General features: G+C 32.9%; 1 protein-coding gene across 2 annotated transcripts in view; it reads right to left on the bottom strand.

Annotated features, from left to right (window-relative positions):
* IQGAP2 (IQ motif containing GTPase activating protein 2) overlaps positions 1-23,793 on the bottom strand; it is a 347,950-nt gene that overhangs the window by 67,236 nt on the left and 256,921 nt on the right. For both annotated transcript variants that reach the window (XM_074204624.1, XM_074204625.1), the window contains 3 exons: positions 9,435-9,602; positions 4,189-4,328; positions 1,566-1,730 (listed from right to left, as the gene is read on the bottom strand). In XM_074204624.1, the coding sequence (XP_074060725.1) occupies positions 1,566-1,730; positions 4,189-4,328; positions 9,435-9,602 (473 nt within the window). The remainder of the gene's footprint in view (positions 1-1,565; positions 1,731-4,188; positions 4,329-9,434; positions 9,603-23,793) is intronic.

The raw sequence follows: 23,793 nt of genomic DNA, 5'->3' as shown, positions 1-23,793 counted from the left end.
ATTGCACAGAATGAATGGATCTATTCATAACTCCACTAAGAATTCACTGATGACCCAGCTTTTCACATTCCTGTTAACGTTTATTATTTTCCTTTTTATCATAATAGCCAATCTGATATATGTGAGGTTGTACCTCAGCATTCTTTTAGTTTGTATTTTTCTAATCAGCAGTGATTCAGTACATTTTTTTCACAAGACTAAATGACTTTGATTTCTTTGTCTGAAAACTGCTTGTTTAAATCCTTTGACAATTTATTGACTGGAGGAATGACTGTCATTTTTAGTTATACATTTGACTTAGTTTTCTGCAATTCTACATATTTCTATATATTCTACATAAATAGAATTAAAACCTTTATGAAGAGAAATTTGTTGGAAATTCCCCCCTCCAGTTTTGTTTTCTTTTAATTTTAATTGCATTTCACACACAAACACACACACACACACACACACACACACACACACACACACAGAGAATAAAAATATATAAAATCAAAATGATCTATTTTACATTTTTTAATGTCATATTTTCTTTGGTCTTAAAATCTTCCTTTATCCACAGAGCTAACAAATAAGCTCCTTTAGGTTTTCCTAATTTGGTTGTAGTATCAGCCTTTATGTATAAATCATGTCCCCATTTTGAGATTTTGTTCTTTACTTAGGTTCTGCCATACTATTTTCCAGTTTTCCCAGTTTAAGCTAACTTTTAATGCTTTCTTGAAGCTCATCAAATCACAGGCAAACCTCATGTAAGGGGACATTAGTCTAAATCTCTACCCCCCCCCACGTCCATACAGGGAAATAATTGGAATCTTTTCTAAATGAAATTAAAAACATGATTATCTAGTTTCTCTAAATGATTAAGTGTTGCCTCAGAACAACAATAAATAGTTTCACTTCAAAAAGTGATTGATTTATTGTGACCCCAAGGGAAAAAGAAAACATGCTACTAAAATATCACTCTCCAACTCAGAGCATAGAAAATAGGAAAACTTCAGTAGTTTATCAGCTGTCTGTAAACTTTCATAACTGCTTGACTAGACTAAATCAATACAGTGGTACTTCATATATGTGCTCCAACAAGCCAGCACATACCTTCAAAATGAAATCTTGATCTGTGGGGGACTGTATTGTATAGTCAAGGAACTTCTGAATTCTTAGTTCTATATGTCTAATAGAGATCTCTTCTGACTCCAAATATAATACTACATTATAATAGACCAGGCTGGGAATCTTAGGAATAGGCAAGGAACATCTTTGAAGTTTTTAATCCTGAAATGAAAGCTGGTAACTCTTTTTGACCCATTTTTTTCCTCTCTTAACAAAAGTCAGAGAATATACAACATCCTTTTATTCATTGACAAATTAGATGTCCCAAACACAAGTGGATATTAGCAGATACTACATCTGCTAAAGGTTGGGAAAAGTCTGGATACACAATCCTCTTCAAAGTGCTTCTTTTACTTTACTAATACAAAAGTTATTTTTTTTGTCTAAAATTATTGGTTACCATGAGGAACACATCGTTCAATACTGATAATAAATTATTTACTTGGCTCACATACCTGTATTTTTACCACATCAGGCTCATGTTTCTGTAGGAAAGCTCTTCTTTCTTTAAATTCTTTTTTAATATGGGCCATTAAAGGTGTGTTTTCAAGATCATAATCACCATTGCTAGACCACAATTTCTCCATATAGTAGTCTTCAACAATTTTGTCAATGAGATCCTAGTGAGATATTTTTGCGTGGTTAAACTTAATAAATGCTTAAGTAAAATGGAATATTTCATAATTCTACCTCAACTATTATTGATTCTTATTTGGTTATCTTCAAGAGAAAAATATAATCATCTCTGAATATCTCCCCCGAATCCTTTAGAAATGGAAAGACAGACATTTTTCTGAGCTGATCTAAATGAAGTCTTTCTCAAAGGTAGGGTGAAAGAAGGAACTCTTGAGGTACTTGCTAGCCATATGATTTTGCGGTTCTATGATGATTATTATAATTTTCTATGCTCTGCTTTATTCTTGAGGTTATTTAATATTTTACTCTTTCATATTTCTTCTTTTTTATTATATTATTTTTGCCTTAGCCATCTTTCATATGGCAAAGATTTGATTATTTGTTAATGAAAAATGGCAGAAAAGTCTTCCCTGATAGTTCTTTTTTCCTACCATATTATATCATTTTTTCAGAGATAGTCATAAGACGTGAGGATGGTTATTATCAAGTTCCTAACAGAGAGGAGATGGTCTCAAAGTGCAAAAAGACATATTTTTGGACATGGTCACTGTGTATGAATTCATTTTGCTTGATTATGTTTGTCCATTACAAAGGTATGCTTCCTCAGTTTTTAAATCGGATAGGTTAAGGGAAGGGGCAAAAAGCAATAGATTTGCCTTAATGATTCCCCTCCCATAAAAGAAGATCATTGAAGGAAACTTTTTTTTTGAATGAACAGAAGAGAATAAAAAGATGTTTAGAAGAAAGCATATATTGGCAGGACAGTTTTAAAGATATCATTTAAAATTTATTATATACTTTTTTAAAGGCCTTATAAAATGTCCCTCAATGTAGTTTCTATTTAATCCTTGGGGTGATAAAAAGTCACTGAATACTGAGGAGGGGAATGACACAGTTAAGACATGGCAATTGTGTGGACGATGGACTGGAGAAGCAAGGAAATATGAGTAATTAGAAATCTGTTTCAATAGTTAAGAAATAGGTGATGAGGGCAAAATATAGAGTGGTATTCATGTGAGTGAATGGATATGAAAAATGTTGTGAAGGAAAAGACCTTATAATTTATTGGCTTTGAGAGTGTGGAATCAAGGATGATTACAAGATTGGGAATTCTGTTTAGAACAGATTGATTATGAAATGCTTATGGGATATTCAGTTTGAAATGTTCAAGAAACAGTTGAAGATGTGCAACTCAAAAGAGACTCCTGCTGAATAGATAGAAAGATAGGGAGAGGGAGAGGGAGACAGGGAGGAGGGAAGTAAAAATTAAAGGAAGTAAAAAAAAGAAAGGGAAGGAGTGAATTATCAGGGAGTCATTTACTTATAGATGATACAATAGTGGAGTTAATGAGGTCACTAGAGAAGAGGTATTGCTAAAGAAAAGTAAAATTTAGAGGAATATGTTCAAATTTTAGAGGAACAATATAGATGAAAATCTACCAACATGGAGCAGTATCATGAAAATCTAAAGAAAAAGTGTATACAGTAGTAAACAGTGTTGTTTGCAGCATTTGATCCTGTTAGAATTTCTAGATAATCTAACAGTGGCAAAAGCTGCAGAAAAAATGAATGAGGATTATATAAAGGCAATCAGACCAGGAAATTAAGCAATCACAGAAAGCTTGGAATGAGATATGATTATAAGACACATTTCAAATAGCTGAGAAGGGGAGATGAATATAAACAGCTTAGAATATAAACAGAACCCACTTTCAGTTGGGTTGGGAGATGGGATAGAAAATAAAGACAAAGAAATTATTACCAGGGAAGGATTCATGGGGAAAGAAATATTTGTCCTAGGCCATAAAAGATTTGTCCTTTCTATTGAAACATGGATAATTTGTTTATAAGCAACTGCCTATAATCTGACTAGAAAGGATGAAGTTGGTGGATCTTTTGAATTTGGAAGCTCTGACATGCAGCAGGCTAAGGTTATTGGTTTTTTAACTCTAAATTAAACATTTTCTTACAGTGGGGAACCTGCAGGATGCCTAAGGAAAGATGAATCAACCAAGTCTGGAAATAGAGCAGATTAAAGCACTAATATCTATTGGAGTGGAATAGGGCCTATAAATAGCTCCTGTACTTCCAGCCTAGATGAAATAAAGAAATCCAGCTTTAAAATCTATATATCTCAAATCCAACAGTGTCATAGAATAGAAATGAAAATTAGGCAAATGGGTATGATCTGAAAAGGTCTAGATTGGACAGGAAGGTCGTGTAAATCTGCATTAACTTCTAATAGGATAATATTTCTCCATATCCATTCCTCAGATAAATCAGTTATTGGCAGCTCCTCGTATCCCAAAAAACAAACAAACCAAACAAACACAAAACCACAAACCTTATTCTTCAAAAGACAAAAATAAACACAAGGACTCTTCCCTTTTTGACTTTTGTGTTAGGTCCCTATACAGACTGAAAATAATGTCAGTACCATACCTTAATTTCACTATCTGACAGCCAAGATAATTTCCTTCCATAGTTTTCAGGAACCCAGGTCCCCACTCCTGTTTCTGTGTTGTAATAGTAGTTATAAATTTCACGCAATGTGAGTTTGATCCATGAGCCTTCCATATTCACTAAATGCAAAAACAGGATACATTTCATTGAAGATGAAGACTTTAAATGACAATACAATCCTCTTTTCAATCTATGAAATATCAAGAAAACATTTGATACAGAGATGGTCTAATCATAGATGCTGAGAAATGAATCCCTGAAATGAAAGGAAGCATCATTGTGGACTAAGGGGCTACTTAAACTTTTTTTTATTCTGTACACATTTTTAGCATTCAAATGAAATCTAAGGCATGTGATTTGATCCCTAAATTAATAATTTAAGGTAAATAAAAATAAAGATAAAATTATTTTCATTTACAAGGTCATAGATTCCCTTGAGAGTTAAGAGTCCTTATTTGAAATGCTCAGAAACCAAGCTACCATATAACCTGGTTTGGGAGGTGGGAAGGGAGAGATGGGAAGGAAGAGGCATACAGAAGGGGCAAGACAAGTGAAAATAATTTTTCATCCTAAAACATTTTTGGCAGGTGAGGATAGGATTCAATACAGCCTGAGGGTGGGGAAATTACATAAAAAGATCAGAAGAAAAGTGATCACATGCCATAAAATGTAGTATGAATCTCCTTGCTTGTTTCCTTGCCTTTCTTCAACAGTTAATAATCTACTCTTGGAGAAAAGGGAATTTTTTTGTCTTTGTTTTTCTCTTTATATTCACAACATCCATCATAATGAAGGAGATTTTCAATAAAAGCTTGTTGAAGGACAATTCTAAAAGACTTGTGATGGAAAAAACCATCCACATCCAGACAAAAAAACTATGGAATCTGAATGTAGACCAAAGTATACTTTTTTTCACTTTTTAAAACTTGTTTTATGGTATACTTTTTTCTCTCGCAGTTTTTTCCCTTCACATCAGATTATTCAATGGTGGAAGGGGAGGAAAGAGGTAGAGAGGTAGGTAGGAGAGGATTAAAACAATGTGAAACTCAAAAACAAAGACTATTGAATACTTGAAAAAAAGAAAGAAATGCTTATTGAACAAATGAAGAGCCCTTTCTTACCCTATGATCCTGATTCACATTGGCAAATGCTATCAATTTATTCTGGTTATTGTCATGAGAGCGAATATTGATTCCATAAGAGAAATATTTATGAGTACAAAATAGCATGTATGAATTAGAATTCGTTAAGTGGTGAAGTGGATATAGTGATGGACTTGGAGTCAAGAAAAGCTGTCTTCAAATTCAGCCTCCAATGCTTATTAGTTGTCTGACCCTGGACAAGTTGCTTACCTCTGCCTGCCTCAGTTTCTTCGACCATGAAATGTATATACAAAAGTTTCTTCCTCCCAGGATTGTTGTGAGAATCAAACTAGACAATATTTGCAAAGCATTTAGCACAATGTCTGACTCATAGTAGGTGTTATATAAATGATGATGATGATGATGATGATGATGATGATGATGATGAAGCCATCAGCCACCCTTAAAATTCACATAGACTTCATTAGATAGGCCAAATGAGAAGGAAGTCAAAGTGGCTTATCTGTTCAATACTGCTTAAATATTGCTCAAAAATGAGGCTTGAGCAGTTTGGAAATACATGAAGTACAGTTCATTGTTGGAAACTAGTCCTGAATGTCATAGGACCACAGATAGAGAAGTAGATCTCTGAAATTTGCTAGCCTCTTTCATTCTGTACCTTGAGCCTATCATGTTTTTCCTACAAGATAGGAAGTGTGACTCATTATCAGCAACATCATTAATCAAATTTCTTACGTTATAAAATCACTTGAAAAATTTTTGAGCAGGCTTATTATATGCTTCTTTGCCCCAGTGTGTATGCACACATACATATGTATGTATGTATATATGTATGAATGTGAGTCCTGCCTACATTCTATAGCTGGTTTTATAGACTACAGCATGCTCTATAAGGCCCAAAGAAATAAGTTTGCCTATCTACAAAGAGGCATGTAGGAGGAAATACCATACTTTTAAATGCTATATACTAAAATGTATGTTATATTTAATTGTGATGCTGACAAGTAATTGTTATGGTTTTAAAGAATGGCATTTTCTATATATCACAAAGGATCCTAATAGGTAAAAAATCTGGCCTTAGTTATCTTTGCTGAAGTGTCAGGGGAGCAAAAGAACTTGATGAATTATGAGTAAACTTTTAATGACCTAGGAAAGCTCACTTATTAAACCACAGCAATGTAAGAGACAAATAAAACTCCCATGCTGCTTTTTTAATTTATTTTGAAATAACTTTATTTAATTTGATTAATTTGTTTATTTTATTTATTTAGTTTAAAGTCAGATAAGATAGATTGGGAAAAGCAAGTTTCTAGTATAGTGCCTGACTTGTGAGAACAGATCTGTCAGGGTATGCAGGTGTCAATCACTTAAGAAATAGGTTTAGCACTAGTGGGTTTATACCCTGAAAAGATGATGAAAAAGGGTAAAAACATCACTTGTACAAAAATATTCATAGCAGCCCTGTTTGTGGTGGCAAAGGATTGGAAATCAAGTAAATGTCCTTAAATTGGGGAATGGCTTAGCAAACTGTGGCATATGTATGTCAGGGAACACTATTTTTCTATCAGAAACAAGGAGGGACGGGAATTCAGGGAAGCCTGGTGGGATTTGCATGAACTATGCTGAGTGAAATGAGCAGAATCAGAAAAACACTGTACACCCTATCAGCAACATGGGGGTGATGTTCAACTTTGACATACTTGCTCATTCCATCAGTGCAACAACCAGGGACAATTTTGGGCTGTCTGCAATGGAGGATACCATCTGTATCCAGATAAAGAACCATGGAGTTTGAACAAATTTCAAGGACTATTCCCTTTAATTTAGAAAAAAAACATATCTTATTGTCTGATCTTGTTATTTCTTAGACTTTTTGTTTCTTCCTTAAGGATGTGATTTCTATCTCATCACACTCAATTTGGATCAATGTACAACATGGAAACAAAATAAAGACTTACAGATTGCTTTCCATGGGGGGGGGGGAGTAAGATTGGGAGAAAAACTGTAAAACTCAAAACTCAAATAAGATCTTTAAAAAAAAAGAAAGAGGTTTAGGGAGTGGCTAGGTGGTGGAGTGGATAGAGCACTGGCCCTGCAGTCAGGAGTACCTGAGTTCAAATCTGGCCTCAGACACTTAATAATTACCTAGCTGTGTGGCCTTGGGCAAATCACTTAGCCCCATTTGCCTTGGGGAAAAAAAAGAAATAGGTTTAGGTAGGGAAGATGACTAGGGAGAATTAAGATGAGGAAGGTCAAGAAAAAGCAGTTTCTAATCTTCCAAAAGGAGTATACCTTCAAGTTGGATTTCCAAAGCAAAACAGTTACTTTATGTTTGTAACCTTTTAGCTATACATTTTAACTCAAACCTTCTACCTATAATTGAGGGTGGATTAAGATAATTGGTAATGCATTAACAGAAACATCGTGAGATGATCAACTGGGATAGAACCTGCTCTTCTCACTAGTTCAGTGATCAAGGACAATCCTAAAAGACCAGAAATGGAAAATAACACCCATATCCAGAGGGGGAAAAAAACTATGGATTCTGACTGAGGGGCAAGACATACTATGTTTACTTTTCAAAACTTCTTTTATGTTTTTTCTTTCTTGCTCACGGCTTCCCCCCATAATCTAATTCTTTCACAAGATGATAAATATGGAAATGTGTTAAACATGGTTGTACATGTGCAACCTGCATCAGATTGCTCCCTGCTATCGAGAGAGGGAAGGGATAGAACAACAGAGAGGTCAAAAGCTTATAAGAAGAAGAATGTTAAAAATATCTTAGTATGTTATTGGAAATAAATAAAAATATAAATATAAAAAATGATGGAGGAGGAGAAAACCATTTACATTTCCTAACCAATATAAGATATTTCCTGCTCTTTCAGGGAGGAAAACCACTGCTTAGGAAGTAATGGCTTCTATTTCAAGAAAAGATCATTAAGGAAAGGCTAAAAATAAGTTTATAATAAGAAGCAATTTGGAAATGCATTAGGTTTAGAGGAATTTTTTCCTACTTATGACATATTTACGAAGATTTATTCCTATGACATCTGTCACTTTCCTTCCCTTTCCAACAAATTTTTATCATCATTATAAGTAAAAATTGCTAAGGAGGCATAGAGAGTATCCTGAACTATCAATTTTACTCTGTTTTTATGCTCTAATGTTATCCTGACATTTACTGAGGAACTTGGATGGTACATAAAGTGCTGAACTCAGAGTCAGAAAGACCTAAATTCAAATCCTGATTCTGAAATTTACTAGTTGTGTGACCCTAGGCAAATTACTTAGCCATTCTGAGTCTTAGTTTCCTCATCTATAAAACAGAAATGACAAGCACATCTGCCTTACTTAGTTATTGTAAGAACAAATGAGATACACATGAGTAAAGTGCTTTGCAAACCTCAAAGCTTTTGGCAAATTCTTATTTAATTCTTCTTATTATTATTATCACTATTATTATTATTAAACATGAATTCTTTATCATTTTTGTGCCATGATTTCTTTTGGCATCTGGTGAAGCCTATTGACCTTTTCTCAGAATAATGTTTTTCAATGTATGAAATAAAATACAAAGTATTACAAAGGAAACCAATTATATTGAAATGCAGATATTTTTAAAAAAAATAAATATCTCTATTAGAGAGTTACAAAGGACTAAGGTGATCATTTAATTGAGTCCCTTCACTTTACAGATAAGGGAAACTCAGAGGCGTTAGGTGATTTTTACAAATGTGCTATTGGTTTCCATAGGGACTTAGTAAGCTCTACTGGGGAAGGAGAACTGAGAGATTTCTGGATTTGGGGAAAGAAATATGCTGATCATCTCACTTTGTGACACATATAAGCCTTGACACCATGTAACTTTCCTAAAGATCCACTATTTCCACTAGCAAATATCATTTTTATGGATAACATTACATGTGATATCTACTTTGTAGGTTTGTTATTGGGTTCAAATGAGACATTGTATGTAATGTGAACTATATACTTTATTTAAAGCCTATATAGATACCACATTATTATCACTGTTGAAATCATTCTTGTTACAAAAAGAAAAACTCAAAGAACACATCAGTCAATCTATCTTTGCTTCTTAAGGAATAGTAAGTTTACCTTCAAATGATTTGTGCTTCTTAGCTTCAGAAAAGATTCGATAGAATGTTTTGGCATTCTGCGGCATTATTTTTCTTGCCTGTGGAAATTCAGTTTGTAGCACTTGCAGGAAGTTTTGTTCATCTCCATTCAGCAAATACTGATTAATTTTAGATACTGTCATAGCCACTGAGAGATCAAAAGAAAAAAAAACATTCCAATTAACAACTAATCTTTCTTCACAGGACAGTATACAATGGTATATAAAGACAAAAACCAATCCTCAAAAACAACTAATTTAGTAAACCCTTTAGTAACAGGCAATGAACTTGCTCTTTGGTGACAGAGAACATTTCATACATCCTCTACAAAATTCTTGGAATACATATGTAGGTCACTAATCTCACCCTCTAAGCTTGATGCCAGACAAAGTAGATGTGAGGACTAATGAATTTTTATTAAAAAACTAATATGTCATTTCTGGTTACAGTCAGAAACCATTCTTCAAAACAAAACCATGCATTAAAATGGACATTGAACTAAAACAAGGAATCTGTAACCCTAACCAGGACAACTCCTATTTTCCTATTTCAAAATTTGCATGTGTACAAAACTAAAATGGATACTTAAAATAATGCCTTAAATATTCCCTTTTTATACATTCAAGGTCCCTATGGATTAAGATACCAAGAATCCCAAAGAGATATAAACATGAACTTGCAATAGAGAAGGCTAATCCATAAATCTCTCACATACTTACTCAGTGTCTTCTTCCCTACTAGTCACTCTCAAGTGGAAGGGCAGAACAAACTGACTTACAAATGTGCCACCAAAGAACCACCAAAGAACTCAAATTGGGACTAGGTCTATCTGAGAAATAATTTAGGGGAGAACAAGACTGATAAATTATGAATTGCCGGGGTAAGAGGAAGATGACTGAAATAGTTTAATTCTAAGTCTAGGGAAACTGCTTTCAAAGGAGTGAGAAAATAAATAGGGAAAAACAGAGAAAAAATTTCCTAAATTACCACATAAATTAGTAGGAAAAAATTGAATAAAGACTTTTCATATAAGCAGGTAAACCATTAGGGAAGATGGTCTAAATAGAAGGGAATATGGCCTCCAGATCATGTAAAGAAATCCACATAGCTATGAATAAATGTTATAAGATAAAGGAAAATGAATTAATACCTGATGAGACAAGGGACCCAAGAAAGAACAGAATCTCAATAGGTTGGTCCTGAATAGTTAAAGAGGAAAATTGGAATTTCAAATGCAGACTTTACGATTTGTACAACACAAATGAGACAGCATGGAAAAACTTGAATCCACAGCAGTAAAACTTATCAAAGAAGCAAAAACAAGAATAATAAACTTGGAATGCAAAAATATATAGAAATGAATGAAAATCTTATAGAAGAGAAATAGAAGCAAAACCATCAAAAACAAAACATTGATATTTAAGACAAGATGCATAGATATAGCTATCTTAGAATAATAACAAAAAGCAAAAAAAACTATATACCATAATTTAGCTAACAATACAAAAACACTGGCCAGAACTTTGGAAAATATTTTGGAAATAAAGAAAAAGATCAGAAGTATCAGGAGATAATAGAATAATGATTTCTGAAGAGTAAAGAGGCTCGAAATGGAACCAAAGATAACATGTTTTGAAAAATGAGCCTTAATGGAAAAAAGTAATGAAATAAAATGAATGTTTAATAATTAAAGAGGTATTTTGAAGCATTCCTACAAAGAAAACCAGACTTGATCAAAATATTGCCCTAGACAGTAATACAATGAAGATAAGCAAATGCAACACTAAGGAAGGTTAAAGTAGTAAAATAAATTATTCCCAGAAAAATATATCTGAGGTACATAATAATATATCACAGGACTTCTGTCAACTCAAATGAAATGATGCATATAAAGTACTTTGCCAACTTAAATTCTAAGAGCAGGTCAGCTATTATATCATTAACAACCTCTAAACAAACTACTCCTTTCTTTCTACAGTTCAATGGATAGGGAGTTATATCTTCCATCTTCCATCTATTAGTGGGGGAATAGAGTTCTAGGACTCCTTGGTGGGGCTATATGGCTGAAGTATTGGCAGAAAACTACATTTTGCCATATTCATAGGCTGGGACCCCAAATGCTTATAGCATTTGTCTAATGTGTGCCACTTTCAAGCCCTTAAAGGGATTTGAACTGTATTCTACTATCTGTTGGAAGCAGCTGAAAAACACATGCCAAGATAGGTCCCTGATGGTACATTCCAACTCAGATCATACTAATCCCAAAGAAACTCCTTCCCCCAAAAGATGACCAAGATGAGAAAGAGATATTCCTTGCCTTTTCAGAATATGATGAAAATTAAGAGGGTTTTGTTTCTTTTTGTAATTGTGGAGTCACAAAAAAGTACAGTTTCTTTCACAGGATGATAGATAGATTGATAGAGACAAAACATTTATTAAGCCCCTTCTATGCCAAGCAAGGTTCCTAAATTACCATATAAATTAGTAGGAAAAAATTGGGGAGGGGGTAACAATACACAGAGGAGTCTGGAGGGAGCTGAGACAAGACAGAAGTGAAGCTGGGTTCCTCCCTAAAAGACTGGTTGCTCAGATGGAATCACCAATGAGGAAAAAATTGCTGCAAAGCAGAGATTCCCAGAAGGACAGTGTGGCAAAAAAGAAGGAAGAATAAGGAGCTTTTTGTTTATACATTAAAATGAATTCTAGACTGTTCTGATTTTTGTATTATATTTTGTTTTTGAAAAACTAGTCTGTTTCTCCTTGACTTCTTGATGCTGACATTGACCCTGACTCTAGACAGAGCTTCAAGTAGTCCAGGTTACCTCTCAGTTTTTTCTCAGTCTTCTCCCCAGAATAAATATCTCTACCTCCTTGGAACAGTTTCAAGAATAGTTCAGTCTTGAAGGTGTACACACTACGCTGGGTCCCTATTCTCTAGAATGCTTTAACTCAATCATATCTTTCCTGATGATGATGATGATGATGATGATGCTTATTTATTCTTCATAAATGAAGATGATCAAGTCATCACATGCATAATGACATGAATTGCACAATTATGTTTATTAATGTATGGGAAGATTGAGGAAAGACATCTTCTCACTTGTTTTTTTTAAGAATCACTCCATCCCATTGTCTGATTTATAAAAAACAGGACTATTGATGATGCTACCATTACAACAAAAGCAACAAGACTCAAAATGCGGCCTTGATATGTTCCTTTGTGTCATTTGCATGACCAAAGAATTTATGGTTGTAAGACTTCTTAGAAAACATCTAATTCAATCCCTCATTTTAGGAAAAAAGCAAAGTGATTTGCTTAATTGACACAGTTAATAAATATTGGACTTGGGAAACTATCCACTGGTTTCTCAGATGCCTTTTTGGTTTCTTCCCAAGTTCTTTTCTATATTAATGGATAGCTAAACTTTCTATAAAACTGGCCTTTATATAATTGAACCTTACAATCTAGTGAGGGAGACAACATATAAACAGATACCTGCAAAGCAAGTTAATATACAAAAGAAATATAGGAAATAATCAACAAACAATGTGCATTAAAGGACTTGAACCCATCTTCCAAAATTACACTGCCACTAGTTGTAGTAATTACTTTATTTCATTTATATGAGACGAGACCATTTCTCACCCAAATCTCAAGGTTATACAGAGAATGTAAATATTTAGTGTTATATGGAATGCAAAAGAAGGCACAGAACACCAAGGTGTGAACATGGGAATCCCCTCAGATCACATATGTTACTCTTTAAATGTATTTTATTAGAAAGTTACTTCTTAACTATATTTTACAAAGGGAAGTTTTCAGTTTTAGACTAAAAAATATTTGGATATATTTGAATCTGATATATGGGACTTTAGTCAAATGGAACAAGATACAATAACTCTAAATCAAATACAGAGATAAGGAAGAACTTGAATTCTCAGTTAAAAGGACCCTAAACTTAGAAAGGGGGAAACTAAAGTTTTACTTAGTCTCATTTAATATTATTATTGTTTAAAATTTTTACACAATGAGTTTTAAGTAATCTCCCTCCCACAACCCTACACTTAAGAAAGTCAAGATTTGATATATGCATTTATATATACATATATGTTATAAGGGATGAAAATGTGTGTGTAATCAGATAATACATACTTCTATATATCAGCTTTTTCTCTGGATATGGATAGCATTTTCTTCCAAAAGTCCTCTGTAATTGATTTGAATTTTTCAAATTACATAGAATAAATTAGACACTCATAACTACTATTTGAACAATATTTCTCTTACTGTATATAACATTCTTTTGGGTCTGTTCATTTTAATGTTCATTATTTCATGCAAGTTTTTCCATGCTTTTCTAAAAATCAACCTACTTGTGATCTCTTATAGTACAGCAGTAATCTTACACAATCATTATACTATAAATTATTCAGTCATTTTCAAATTGATGGACATCTCAAAATTTGCAGCACTTCCATCACAAAGAGGAATGCCACAATTATTTTAGAACTAGATTAGAGCTAAGTCTATTTTTTGCTGGGTCAAAGGGTATACACAGGTTTTTTAAAGCTTTGGGCATAATAACAGATTGCTTTCCAAAATGTTGGATCAGTTCACAGTTCCACCAACAGAGAACTATTGTCCCAATTTTTCTATATCTCCTCCAACATGTGTCATTTTTCCCTTTCCTTCATTTTAGTCAATTTGATAGGTGTGAACAAACCTCAAAGTTTTTTTAATTAGCATTTCCCTATTATTCAGAGCATTTCTACATGACTGTGGATACCTTTTATTTCTTCTTCCAAAAAAGTGCCTTTTCTTATCTTCTGATTGTTTACCAAATGGGGAATGACTCATTTTTGTAAATCAAAGTTTTCTATATATTTGAGCTATAAGGCCTTTAAGACAATGCTACAAAAATTTCCTCGCAATTTCTTTTCTTTGAATCTTGGTTATATTGGTTTTATTGTAAAAAAAACTTTTAAAATTTAACATTTAAATTTAATGCAGTCAAAATGATCCACTTCACTTTCATCCACTTTCATAATATGCTCTCTTTATTTATTTATATATTTTAAAGGGTTTTTTTTACATTTTTCTACCACCTACCCTTCTCTCTCCTCTCCCCAAGGCAATATGTACAATCATGTTAAACTTATTTTCACATTAGTCATGTTTAGAAAAAGAATTAGAAGCTAAAGGGGGCGGGGGAGTCATGAAGAAAAAGAAAAAACAAAACAAAAATTTTTTAAAGTGAACATAGTATACTTTGATCTGCATTCAGATTGTATAGTTTTTCTTTTGGAGGTGGATGGCATTTTCCATAACTGTTGTATCGGGATAGTCCTTGATCACTAAATTGCTGAAAGGAGATGAGTTATCCCACAATGTTACTGTTAATGTGCATAATATTCTCCTAGTTCTGCTTACTTTACTCAGCATCAGTTCCTGCCAGTCTTTCCAGACTTTTCTGAAGTCTGCCCACTTATGATTTCTTTCAGAACAACAGTAATCCATCACATTCATATGCCATACCTTATTCAGCCATTCCACAATTGTTGGGTATCACCCCAATTTCCAATTCCATGCCTCTACAAAAAGAACTGTTATAAATATATATATATATATGTATGTATGTATGCATATTTGTACATGTGAATCTTTCTCCATTTTTATTATTATTTCTTTGGGATATAGATGAAGTAAAATGGCATTGCTGGATCAAAAGATATGCAGATTTATTGCCCTTTGGGCAGAGTCCAAATTGTTCTCTAGAATGGTTAAGTCAGTTTACAATTCCACCAAAAGTACATGAGTGTCCCAGTTTTCCTATATCCTCTCCAACATTGATCATTTTTCTTTTTTGTAATTTTAGACAATCTGACAGGTATAAAGTTTTAATCTTCATTTCTCCAGTCAATAATGTTTTGGAGCATCTTTTCATTTGACTTGAGACAGCTTTAATTTCCTCATCTGAAAACTGCCTGTTCATATTCTTAGACTATTTATCAACTGGAAAAAAAATTGTATTCTTATAAATTTGACTCAGTTCTCTATAAATTTTATAAATTAATCCTTTATCAGAAACACTAGCTGTAAAAGTTGCTTCTCAGCTTTCTGTGTTCTTTCTAATCTTGGTTACATTGATTTTACATATATATATATACATATATATATATGTATATATATATTATTTAATGAAGTCAAAATTGTCCATTTTGCAATTTATGTTCTCTATATCTTATTTGGTCCCTTTCCATAGATTTCACAGAAATATTCCTTCTTGTTATACTAATTGGCTTATAATATCACTTTTTATATCTAAATGCTATACCCATTTCCACCTTACGTTGGTATAGGGTATGAAATGTTGATCTATGCTTAATTTTTGCCATATTGTTTTCCAGTTCCCCCCTGCAGTTTTTGTCAACTTCTTATCCCAGAATGTACTCTATGAGTTTATCAAAAAGTAGATTACTATAGTTATTTACTATTGTTTCTTTCATTCCTAACCTATTCCACTGATTCACTTCTCTATTTCTTTGCCAGTACCAGATATTTTTGATTACTGTTGCTTTATAAAGTAGTTTTAGATCTGATATGCTAGACTTTTTTTGCATATTTTTTCATTAATACCCTTAATATTATTGGTCTTTTATTCTTTCATATAGATAACTACTACTATTTTTTCTGGCTTTATAAAATAAATTTTATGATAGTTTAATTGGAATGACACTAAATAAGCAATTTAATTTAGGTAGAATTGACTATCCATGAGCAATTGACAGTTTTTTAGTTGTTTAGATCTGAATTTATATGTATGAAGAGAATTTTGTTAATTGTTTTCATATGGTTTACAAATTTGTCTTGGGAGTTACTTCTCAAGTAATTTATGTTGTTTATAGTTACTTAGATGGAATTTCTCTTTCTATCTTTTGCTGTTGGGTTTTACTGATAATATATAGAAATGCTGATGATTTATGTGGGTTTATTTTTTTTTTAGTTTTTTTTTCAGGGCAAACAGGGTTAAGTGGCTTGCCCAAGGCCACACAGCTAGGTAATTAAGTGTCTGAGGTCAATTTGAACCCAGGTACTCCTGACTCTAGGGCTGGTGCTCTGTCCACTGCACCACCCAGCTGCCCCTGTGGGTTTATTTTATATCCTGTTACTTTGCTGAAGTTGTAAACTGTTTCTAGTAGTATTTTAGTTTATTTTCTAGGTTTTTTTAAGTATACCATCATATCAACTGCAAAGAGTGAAAGTTTTGTTTCCTCATTGCCTGTTCTAACTTCTTCAGTTGCTTTTTCTTATCACTGAAGGTAACATTTCTAATAAATATTGAATAATAGAGGTGGATAATGGGTATCCTTGTTTCACTTCTTATCTTAGTGGAAATATACCCGGTTTATCCCCATTACTTAAAATGTTTGCTGATAGTTTTAGATAGATACTACTTATCATTTTAAGGAAAATTCCATTTATTCCTAAACTCTTTAATGTTTTTAATAGGAATGAGTTTTTAATGATCTATAGACACTTTAGCAATTGAGATAATCATTTGATTTGTTAGTTTTGTTATTAATATGGTCAATTGTGCTGATTGTTTCCCTAATATTGAACCTGGAATATACCTGGAATAAATCCTACCTGCTCATGGTTTATTATCCTAGTGATAGCTTGCTGTACCCTCTTTCCTAAAATTTTATTTAAAATTCTTGCGTTAATATTCATTAGGCAGATTGTTCTATTATTTTCTTTGTTTTAGTTCTTCCTGGTTTAGGTATCAGCACCAAGTTGGTGACAGAACTACTTCACCTATTTTTTAAAAATAGTGTATATCAAATTAGAATTAATTGGTCTTTAAATGTTTGTTAGAAGGGCAGCTAGGTGGCACAGTGGATAGAGCACTGGTCCTGGAGTCAGGAGTACTTGAGTTCAAATCCAGCTTCAGACACTTAATAATTACCTAGCTGTGTGGCCTTGGGCAAGCCACTTAACCCCGTTTGCCTTGCAAAATCCTAAAAAAAAAAATTTGGTAGAATTCACTTATAAGTCCATCTGGCCATAGAGATTTTTTGATGGATTGCTCAATTACTTTTTTCTGAAATGAGATTATTAAAGTATTAAATTTCCTCTTTTGTTCATCTGGGTCAATTAGTAAATGTTCATTCATTTCATTTATATTATCATATTTATTAGCTTATAGTTGGGCAAAACAACTCCAAATTATTATTTGAATTTTTTTCCTCAATGGTAGTGAATTCACTTTTTCCATTCTTATTTTAAAATCAAATTCATCAAAGGCTTATAAATTTTATTGTTTTTCCCCAAAACTCATTCTTTGCTTTATTAGTTCAATAGTTTTCTTACTATTTTTTTTTATTAATTTCTCCTTTGATTTTCAAGATTTCTAATTCGGTATTTAATGGGGATTTTTAATTTGTTCTTTTTGATCTTTTTCTAGCTGTTTTTAGTTTCATGCCCAATTCACTGATTCCCTCTTTTTCTATTTTATTCATGTAATAATTTATAAATAGATTATATTGATATCATATATATATATATATATATATATATAATTTCCCATAATAACTGCATTGGTTGAATCTGACAGCGTTTGGTATGATGTCTCATTATTGTCATTGTCTTGAATGAAATTATTGATTATTTTGAGAATTTTTTGTTTGATCCACTCATTGTTTAGAATTAGATTTTTTTGAGTTTCCAATTAATGTTTATTTTTTCATGACCCTTTATTACATGTAATTTTTATTGCATCATGATCTGAAAGGATGCATTATACATTTCTGCTTTTTGGCATTTAATTGTGAAGTTTTTAATGCCCTAATATTGGTCAATTTTTGGTTGGGTGCCATGTACCACAGAGAAGAAAGCATATTCCTTTCTATCCCCATTCAATTTTCCCCAGGAAGTCTATCATACTCAACTTTTCTAAAATTCTATTGACTTTAACTTCCTTTTATTTATTTTGTAGTTACGTTTATCTAATTATGAAAGAGGCAGGTGTAGGTACTCTACTAGTATAGTTTTGCTATCTATAGCTTTTGTATTTTGTTTAGCTTCTCCTCTAAGAAACAAATGCTATGCCACTTGAGGCATATATGTTTAAAATTGATATTATTTCATTGCCGATGAAATAATGCTCTTAGGAAGGTATAGTTTTATCCTTATCCCTTTTAATTAGATCTATTTTTGCTTTTGCTTTGTCTGAGTTCAGGATTGTTCCTACTGCTTTTTTTTTTACTTCAGATAAAAGCATAATATATTCTGCTTTAGCCTTTTACTTTTATCCTGTGTGTATCTCTCTGCTTCAAATATGTTTCTTCTAAACAGCATATTTTAAGATTCTGGTTTTTTAAGTTTTATTTATCTAAGGGTTAAGTGACTTGCCCAAAGTCACACAGCTAGGCAATTACTGTGTCTGATTTCAGATTTGAACTCGGGTCCTCCTGACTCCAGGGCCAGTGCTCTATCCACTGTGCCACCTAGTCACCCCCAAGATTCTGATTTCTAAACCACACTGCTATCAATTTACTTCCACAGTACTGATTATTAAATCTGTATTTCCCTCCATCCTATCTTCCCCTTGTTGGTACTTTTCTCTCTCCTTTTACCTTATCCTTCCCTCATCAGTGTTTTGCTTCTGATGGCCACCTTCCTCAATCTGCCCTCCCTTTAATCAGCCCCACCTTTCCTTCCCTTTTCCCCTTTTACTTCCCTCCCTCCCACCATCTATCAGTCGCTCCTTCTCCTTTCTTTCCCTTTTCCCTTCCTCATTCCTCATAGAGTAGGATAAATTTCTAAACCCTACTGGGAATATGCTGTTCCCTCCTTGAGTCAAGCCTGTTGAAAGTAAGATTTACTAAGTGTTCATAAATCCCTCTACTATAATAAGGCCTTTGTGCCTCTTCATGTGGTATCATTTATTCTCTTATATCTCCAAACTTCTTCTCCCAGTAAAATCTTTTTCATGTCTTAATTGATTTATGCCTGTCTTATATACATACCCTCTAAGTATACTACTTATTCTTGAATTACAAGTAATATCACATTCTAATCACATCCTCTAAGTATGCTCCTTTCAACTATCTTATTAGAAATAAAATTCTCAAGAGGAACAAGCATCATCACATCATAATTTATACCCACATCCTCTTTCTAATTTTGCTCCTTTCAACAGTGCTAAGAAAAATAAAGTTCTCTCAAGAGTTACAAGTATTATCTTCTCATGTAGAGATGCAAACAACTTAGCCTTAGTGACTAATTTTTTCCCCTTCTTTTCTTACACATCCTTGAGGCTTGTATCTGAAGATCAAATTTTCTTTTCAATTCTGGTCTTTTTTAAAAATCAGATTTATCAATTTATCAGTTTGAAAAGTCCTCTATTTTGTTCAAATTACATTTTTTCCCCCTAAAAGAAAATACTGAATTTTATGGGTAGTTGATTTTGGGTTGTAATCCAAGCTTCTTTGCTCACTGGAGTATAACATCCAGGTCCTCCAATTTTTTAATATTGAAGGTAACAAATCTAGTGTAATCCTGACTGTGACTCCCTGGTATTTAAATCACTTCATTTTTGGCTACTTGCAGTATTTTCTCCTTTAGTTAATAATTCTAAAATTTGGCTACAATATTCCTTGGAGTTTTTCTTTCAGGATCTCTTTCTGGGGATGGTCAAAGGATTCTTTTAAGGACCATTTTATCTTCTTATTCTAGGATATTAGGAAAGTTTTCCTTAATAATTTCCTTAAATATATTGTGTAGGCTCTTTTTGGGAGGGGGATATGGCTTTCAGGAAGACCACTAATTAGTAAATTATCTCTCCTAAATCTATTTTCTGTCATTTTCTCCAAGAGGTACTTAACATTATATCCTATTTTTCCTGAATTTTCATTTTATTTATTGGTATCTTGGCATTTCAGAGAATCATTAGTTTCCTTTTGACGATTTTAATTTTTAGGATTTTACTTTTGTCATTTAGCTTTCATGTTTCCTTTTCCGGTTGGTTAATTTTACTTTTAAAAGAACTGTTTTCATACAAAAATATTTATAGCAGCTCTTTTTTACAGTGGCAAAAAAATTGAGGGAATGTCCATCAATTGGGGAATGGCTGAACAAGGTACAGTATATGAATGTTATGGAGCAATAAGCGATCATGAGCAATTGAACTTTAAAAAAGCATGGGAAGACTTGTATAAACTGATGTTAAGTGAACTGAGAAGAACCTAGAGAACATTGTACACATTAACTAGAACATTGTAAGATGATCAACTTAGATGAACTCATCTCTTCTCTGCAATTCAGTGGTCAAGGACAATCCCGAAGCACCTGTTATGGAAAATGCCATCTGCATCCAGAGAAAAAACTATGGGTGTTCACTTTTTACAACTTCTTTGTCTTTTCTTCCTTCCTTTCTTCCTTCCTTCCTTCCTTCCTTCCTTCCTTCCTTCCTTCCTTCCTTCCTTTCTTTCTTTCTTTCTCTTTGTTCTTTCTCTTTCTTTCTTTCTCATGTTTAATTTCCTTTAGCTCTAATTCCTGTTTTATAATGTGACTTACATGGAAATATGTTGAACATGACTGTACATGCACAACTTTTATCAGATTGTTCACTGTCATGAGGAGAGGAGAATGAACAGAAGACAATAGAAAATGCAAAACTTATAAACTTGTAAATGAATGAAATGTTGAAAGCTACCTTTGCATTTAACTGAAAAAATAATAAAGAAAAATGTTTTCTTTTTCTCTTTAGCCAATTTTGCTTTTAAAAGTATTCCTTTCTTCAGTCAAATTTTGATAATTCTCCTTCATGACTGACTCATTTCTTTTCTCAATTTTTTCTTTGATTTTTAAAATCCTCTTTGAGTTCTTCAAAGAGGTCTTTGGATTTGAGACCAGTTTATAATCCCCTTTGAGGCTTCACCTACTGGCATTTTGTCACTGCTTTCCTCTTCTGAAATGGTGTCCTTATCTTTCCTATCCGTGTAGTAGTTTTCTATGGTTAGCTCTTATTGGTTTTTTGCTTGTTTTGAAAGTTGAATTCTGGTTGGGCACAGTGGGTACAGTCCTAAGCTTTCTGTGCTGGGAACCAGGATTCCTGTTCCTGACTTTCTACTTTAGCATCTCAAGTGCTTATGGTTTACTTCCTATATTAGGGTAGCCCAACCCAGTCATCTGTTGTACTCTTGGGCTCAAACTTGCCTTCCAAGCTCGAGTTGAGACACTCACTGCTGACCTGATGTACCACTGGCTTGCTGAGCCTGGACCTGAGCTATGCTGTGACTTTCCAGATTTCCCACCTATGGTGGGGTTGTACTCCTGTTCTACCCACATGAGACAGACCTTTCCTGAAGTTCCTTCATATCTTGAGCTGAGAAGGTCTTTCATTCTCTTTCTTTTGTGGGTTCTGTCACTTTAGGATCTGTTTAGAGGCTTTATTTAAAGTTGTTTCAGGAAAAGTTCCAGGAACTTCCTAGTTTCTTGCCACCATCTTGGTTCCACCAAAGTCGCCTTATCTCTTGTTTATTCATAAATTCTTCTCCTATTCATAAATCTAAGAGATAATATATTTCAAGTTCTTCTAATCTGCTTGTGGTATCTCTCTCTCTCTCTATATATATATCTAAGTAATATATCTATTTTGACCTTATCTTGATAAACAGTGTAAGATATTAAACTATATCTAGTCTCTGCCAAACTGTTTTATAATTTTCCTGGAAATTTTTAACAAATTCTTATCCTCAAAGTTTAGATGTTTATGAAATATAAAGTTACTATGATCAATTCTTACTATTCATTGTGTGTTTTTTCCACTGATTAACTAATCTATTCCTTAGATAGTACTAGTTTTGATAATTACTGTCTTAGAATACAATTTAAGATTTGATACTTTTTTCATTAATTTCTTTGATATTACTGACTTTTTGTCCTTCAAAGTGCATTTTGTCATTTTTCTAGCTCAATAAAATAATTTTTAGTAGTATAAGTAAATGAATTAGGTAGAATTGTTATTCTTACTTTATTGGCTCAGTCTACCCATCATTTCTCCAATTGTTTCAATCTTATAAAATAAACAAACATAATTTATAATAAATATGGTAAGTATACTTCTAAATCAAATACAGAAATAAACTTGCTACAATAGAGAACTTACTTCTTCAGTGATTTCTTTTTTGTTTCTATTTGAAATTAACCTCCAAGTTTTCTTTTTCTCCTTCCTTTCTCTCTCCCTCCCTCCATCACTCTCTTGGATTATCAACAAGTGAGTATTTGCTTAGATCAGCTGATCAGAATCTGCTTTAAATCTTGATATAAAGAATGCTTTTGAAAATATGACTAAATTCCTTGCTGCTAAAAAAACTCAGAACTGCTAATCTTCAGAGGACAGATATGAATGTTTTGCCTTTTAAAAATTTTATTTGGAATAGCACAATTCAAGAATATATTTTAAACAATGCAAAACTTGTGCAAAAATATATATCTTTTGAGAAAAAAATTTGACTACTCTATTCAAACTTCTTCAATAAAAAAATTTGATGGTTTTCTTAATAGCATCTAGATATGTAATCCCCCCCCCCCTTAACAGTGGGTCTGTGTTTTTTTTTTTAACAAAGAATGAATTAAGTAAAACCAACCCAAAGTAATAGACTGTAAATGCAGCATTCTATACAAATAGTTTCCTTAATAAGTCTAAGGAATGAAAGGCCTTATTACAAGATTTAAAGCTAAATTAGCATGTGGATCAGATTTAAAGATAAGTTAAACTAAAAGAACAAAACAACATTTTTAAAGTGTTTGCTCTAAAAAAAAATAAAGTTTTGCCCATTTTAGCTTCTTTTTGTGACTTGCTTTATACTTTTTAAGGGTTTTTAGAAATTTATGAGATCTTCATTTTCCACATATATTATGCATTTCCCCATATGTTACTATCTCAAACTTTTAATGCTTTGTTTCTGTTTTTGTCTACTCTGCAGAAAAGGAGGACATTAATATTTCTACCAAGGGTGGAAAAGTTTGGGTTGGAGAAATATACAAATTTGTTCCAGTATTTTTTTTTAGGTTTTTTTGTAAGGCAAATGGGGTTAAGTGGCTTGCCCAAGGCCACACAGCTAGGTAATTATTAAGTGTCTGAGACTGGATTTGAACCCAGGTACTCCTGACTCCAGGGCTGGTGCTTTATCCATTACGCCACCTAGTTGCCCCCATATTTTGTTCCAGTCTTAAGAAAATAAGAAACAGATGCAAATCATGGATATTTGATTGTTTTGAAAGTTCCTCTAAAGTTTTAAAACTAATCTGGGATGCAAAATTAAACCAC

Source organism: Macrotis lagotis, chromosome X (assembly GCF_037893015.1).
Source record: "Macrotis lagotis isolate mMagLag1 chromosome X, bilby.v1.9.chrom.fasta, whole genome shotgun sequence".
Taxonomy (NCBI): Eukaryota; Metazoa; Chordata; class Mammalia; order Peramelemorphia; family Peramelidae; genus Macrotis; species Macrotis lagotis.
This window is presented reverse-complemented; position numbering and strand designations above follow the sequence as displayed.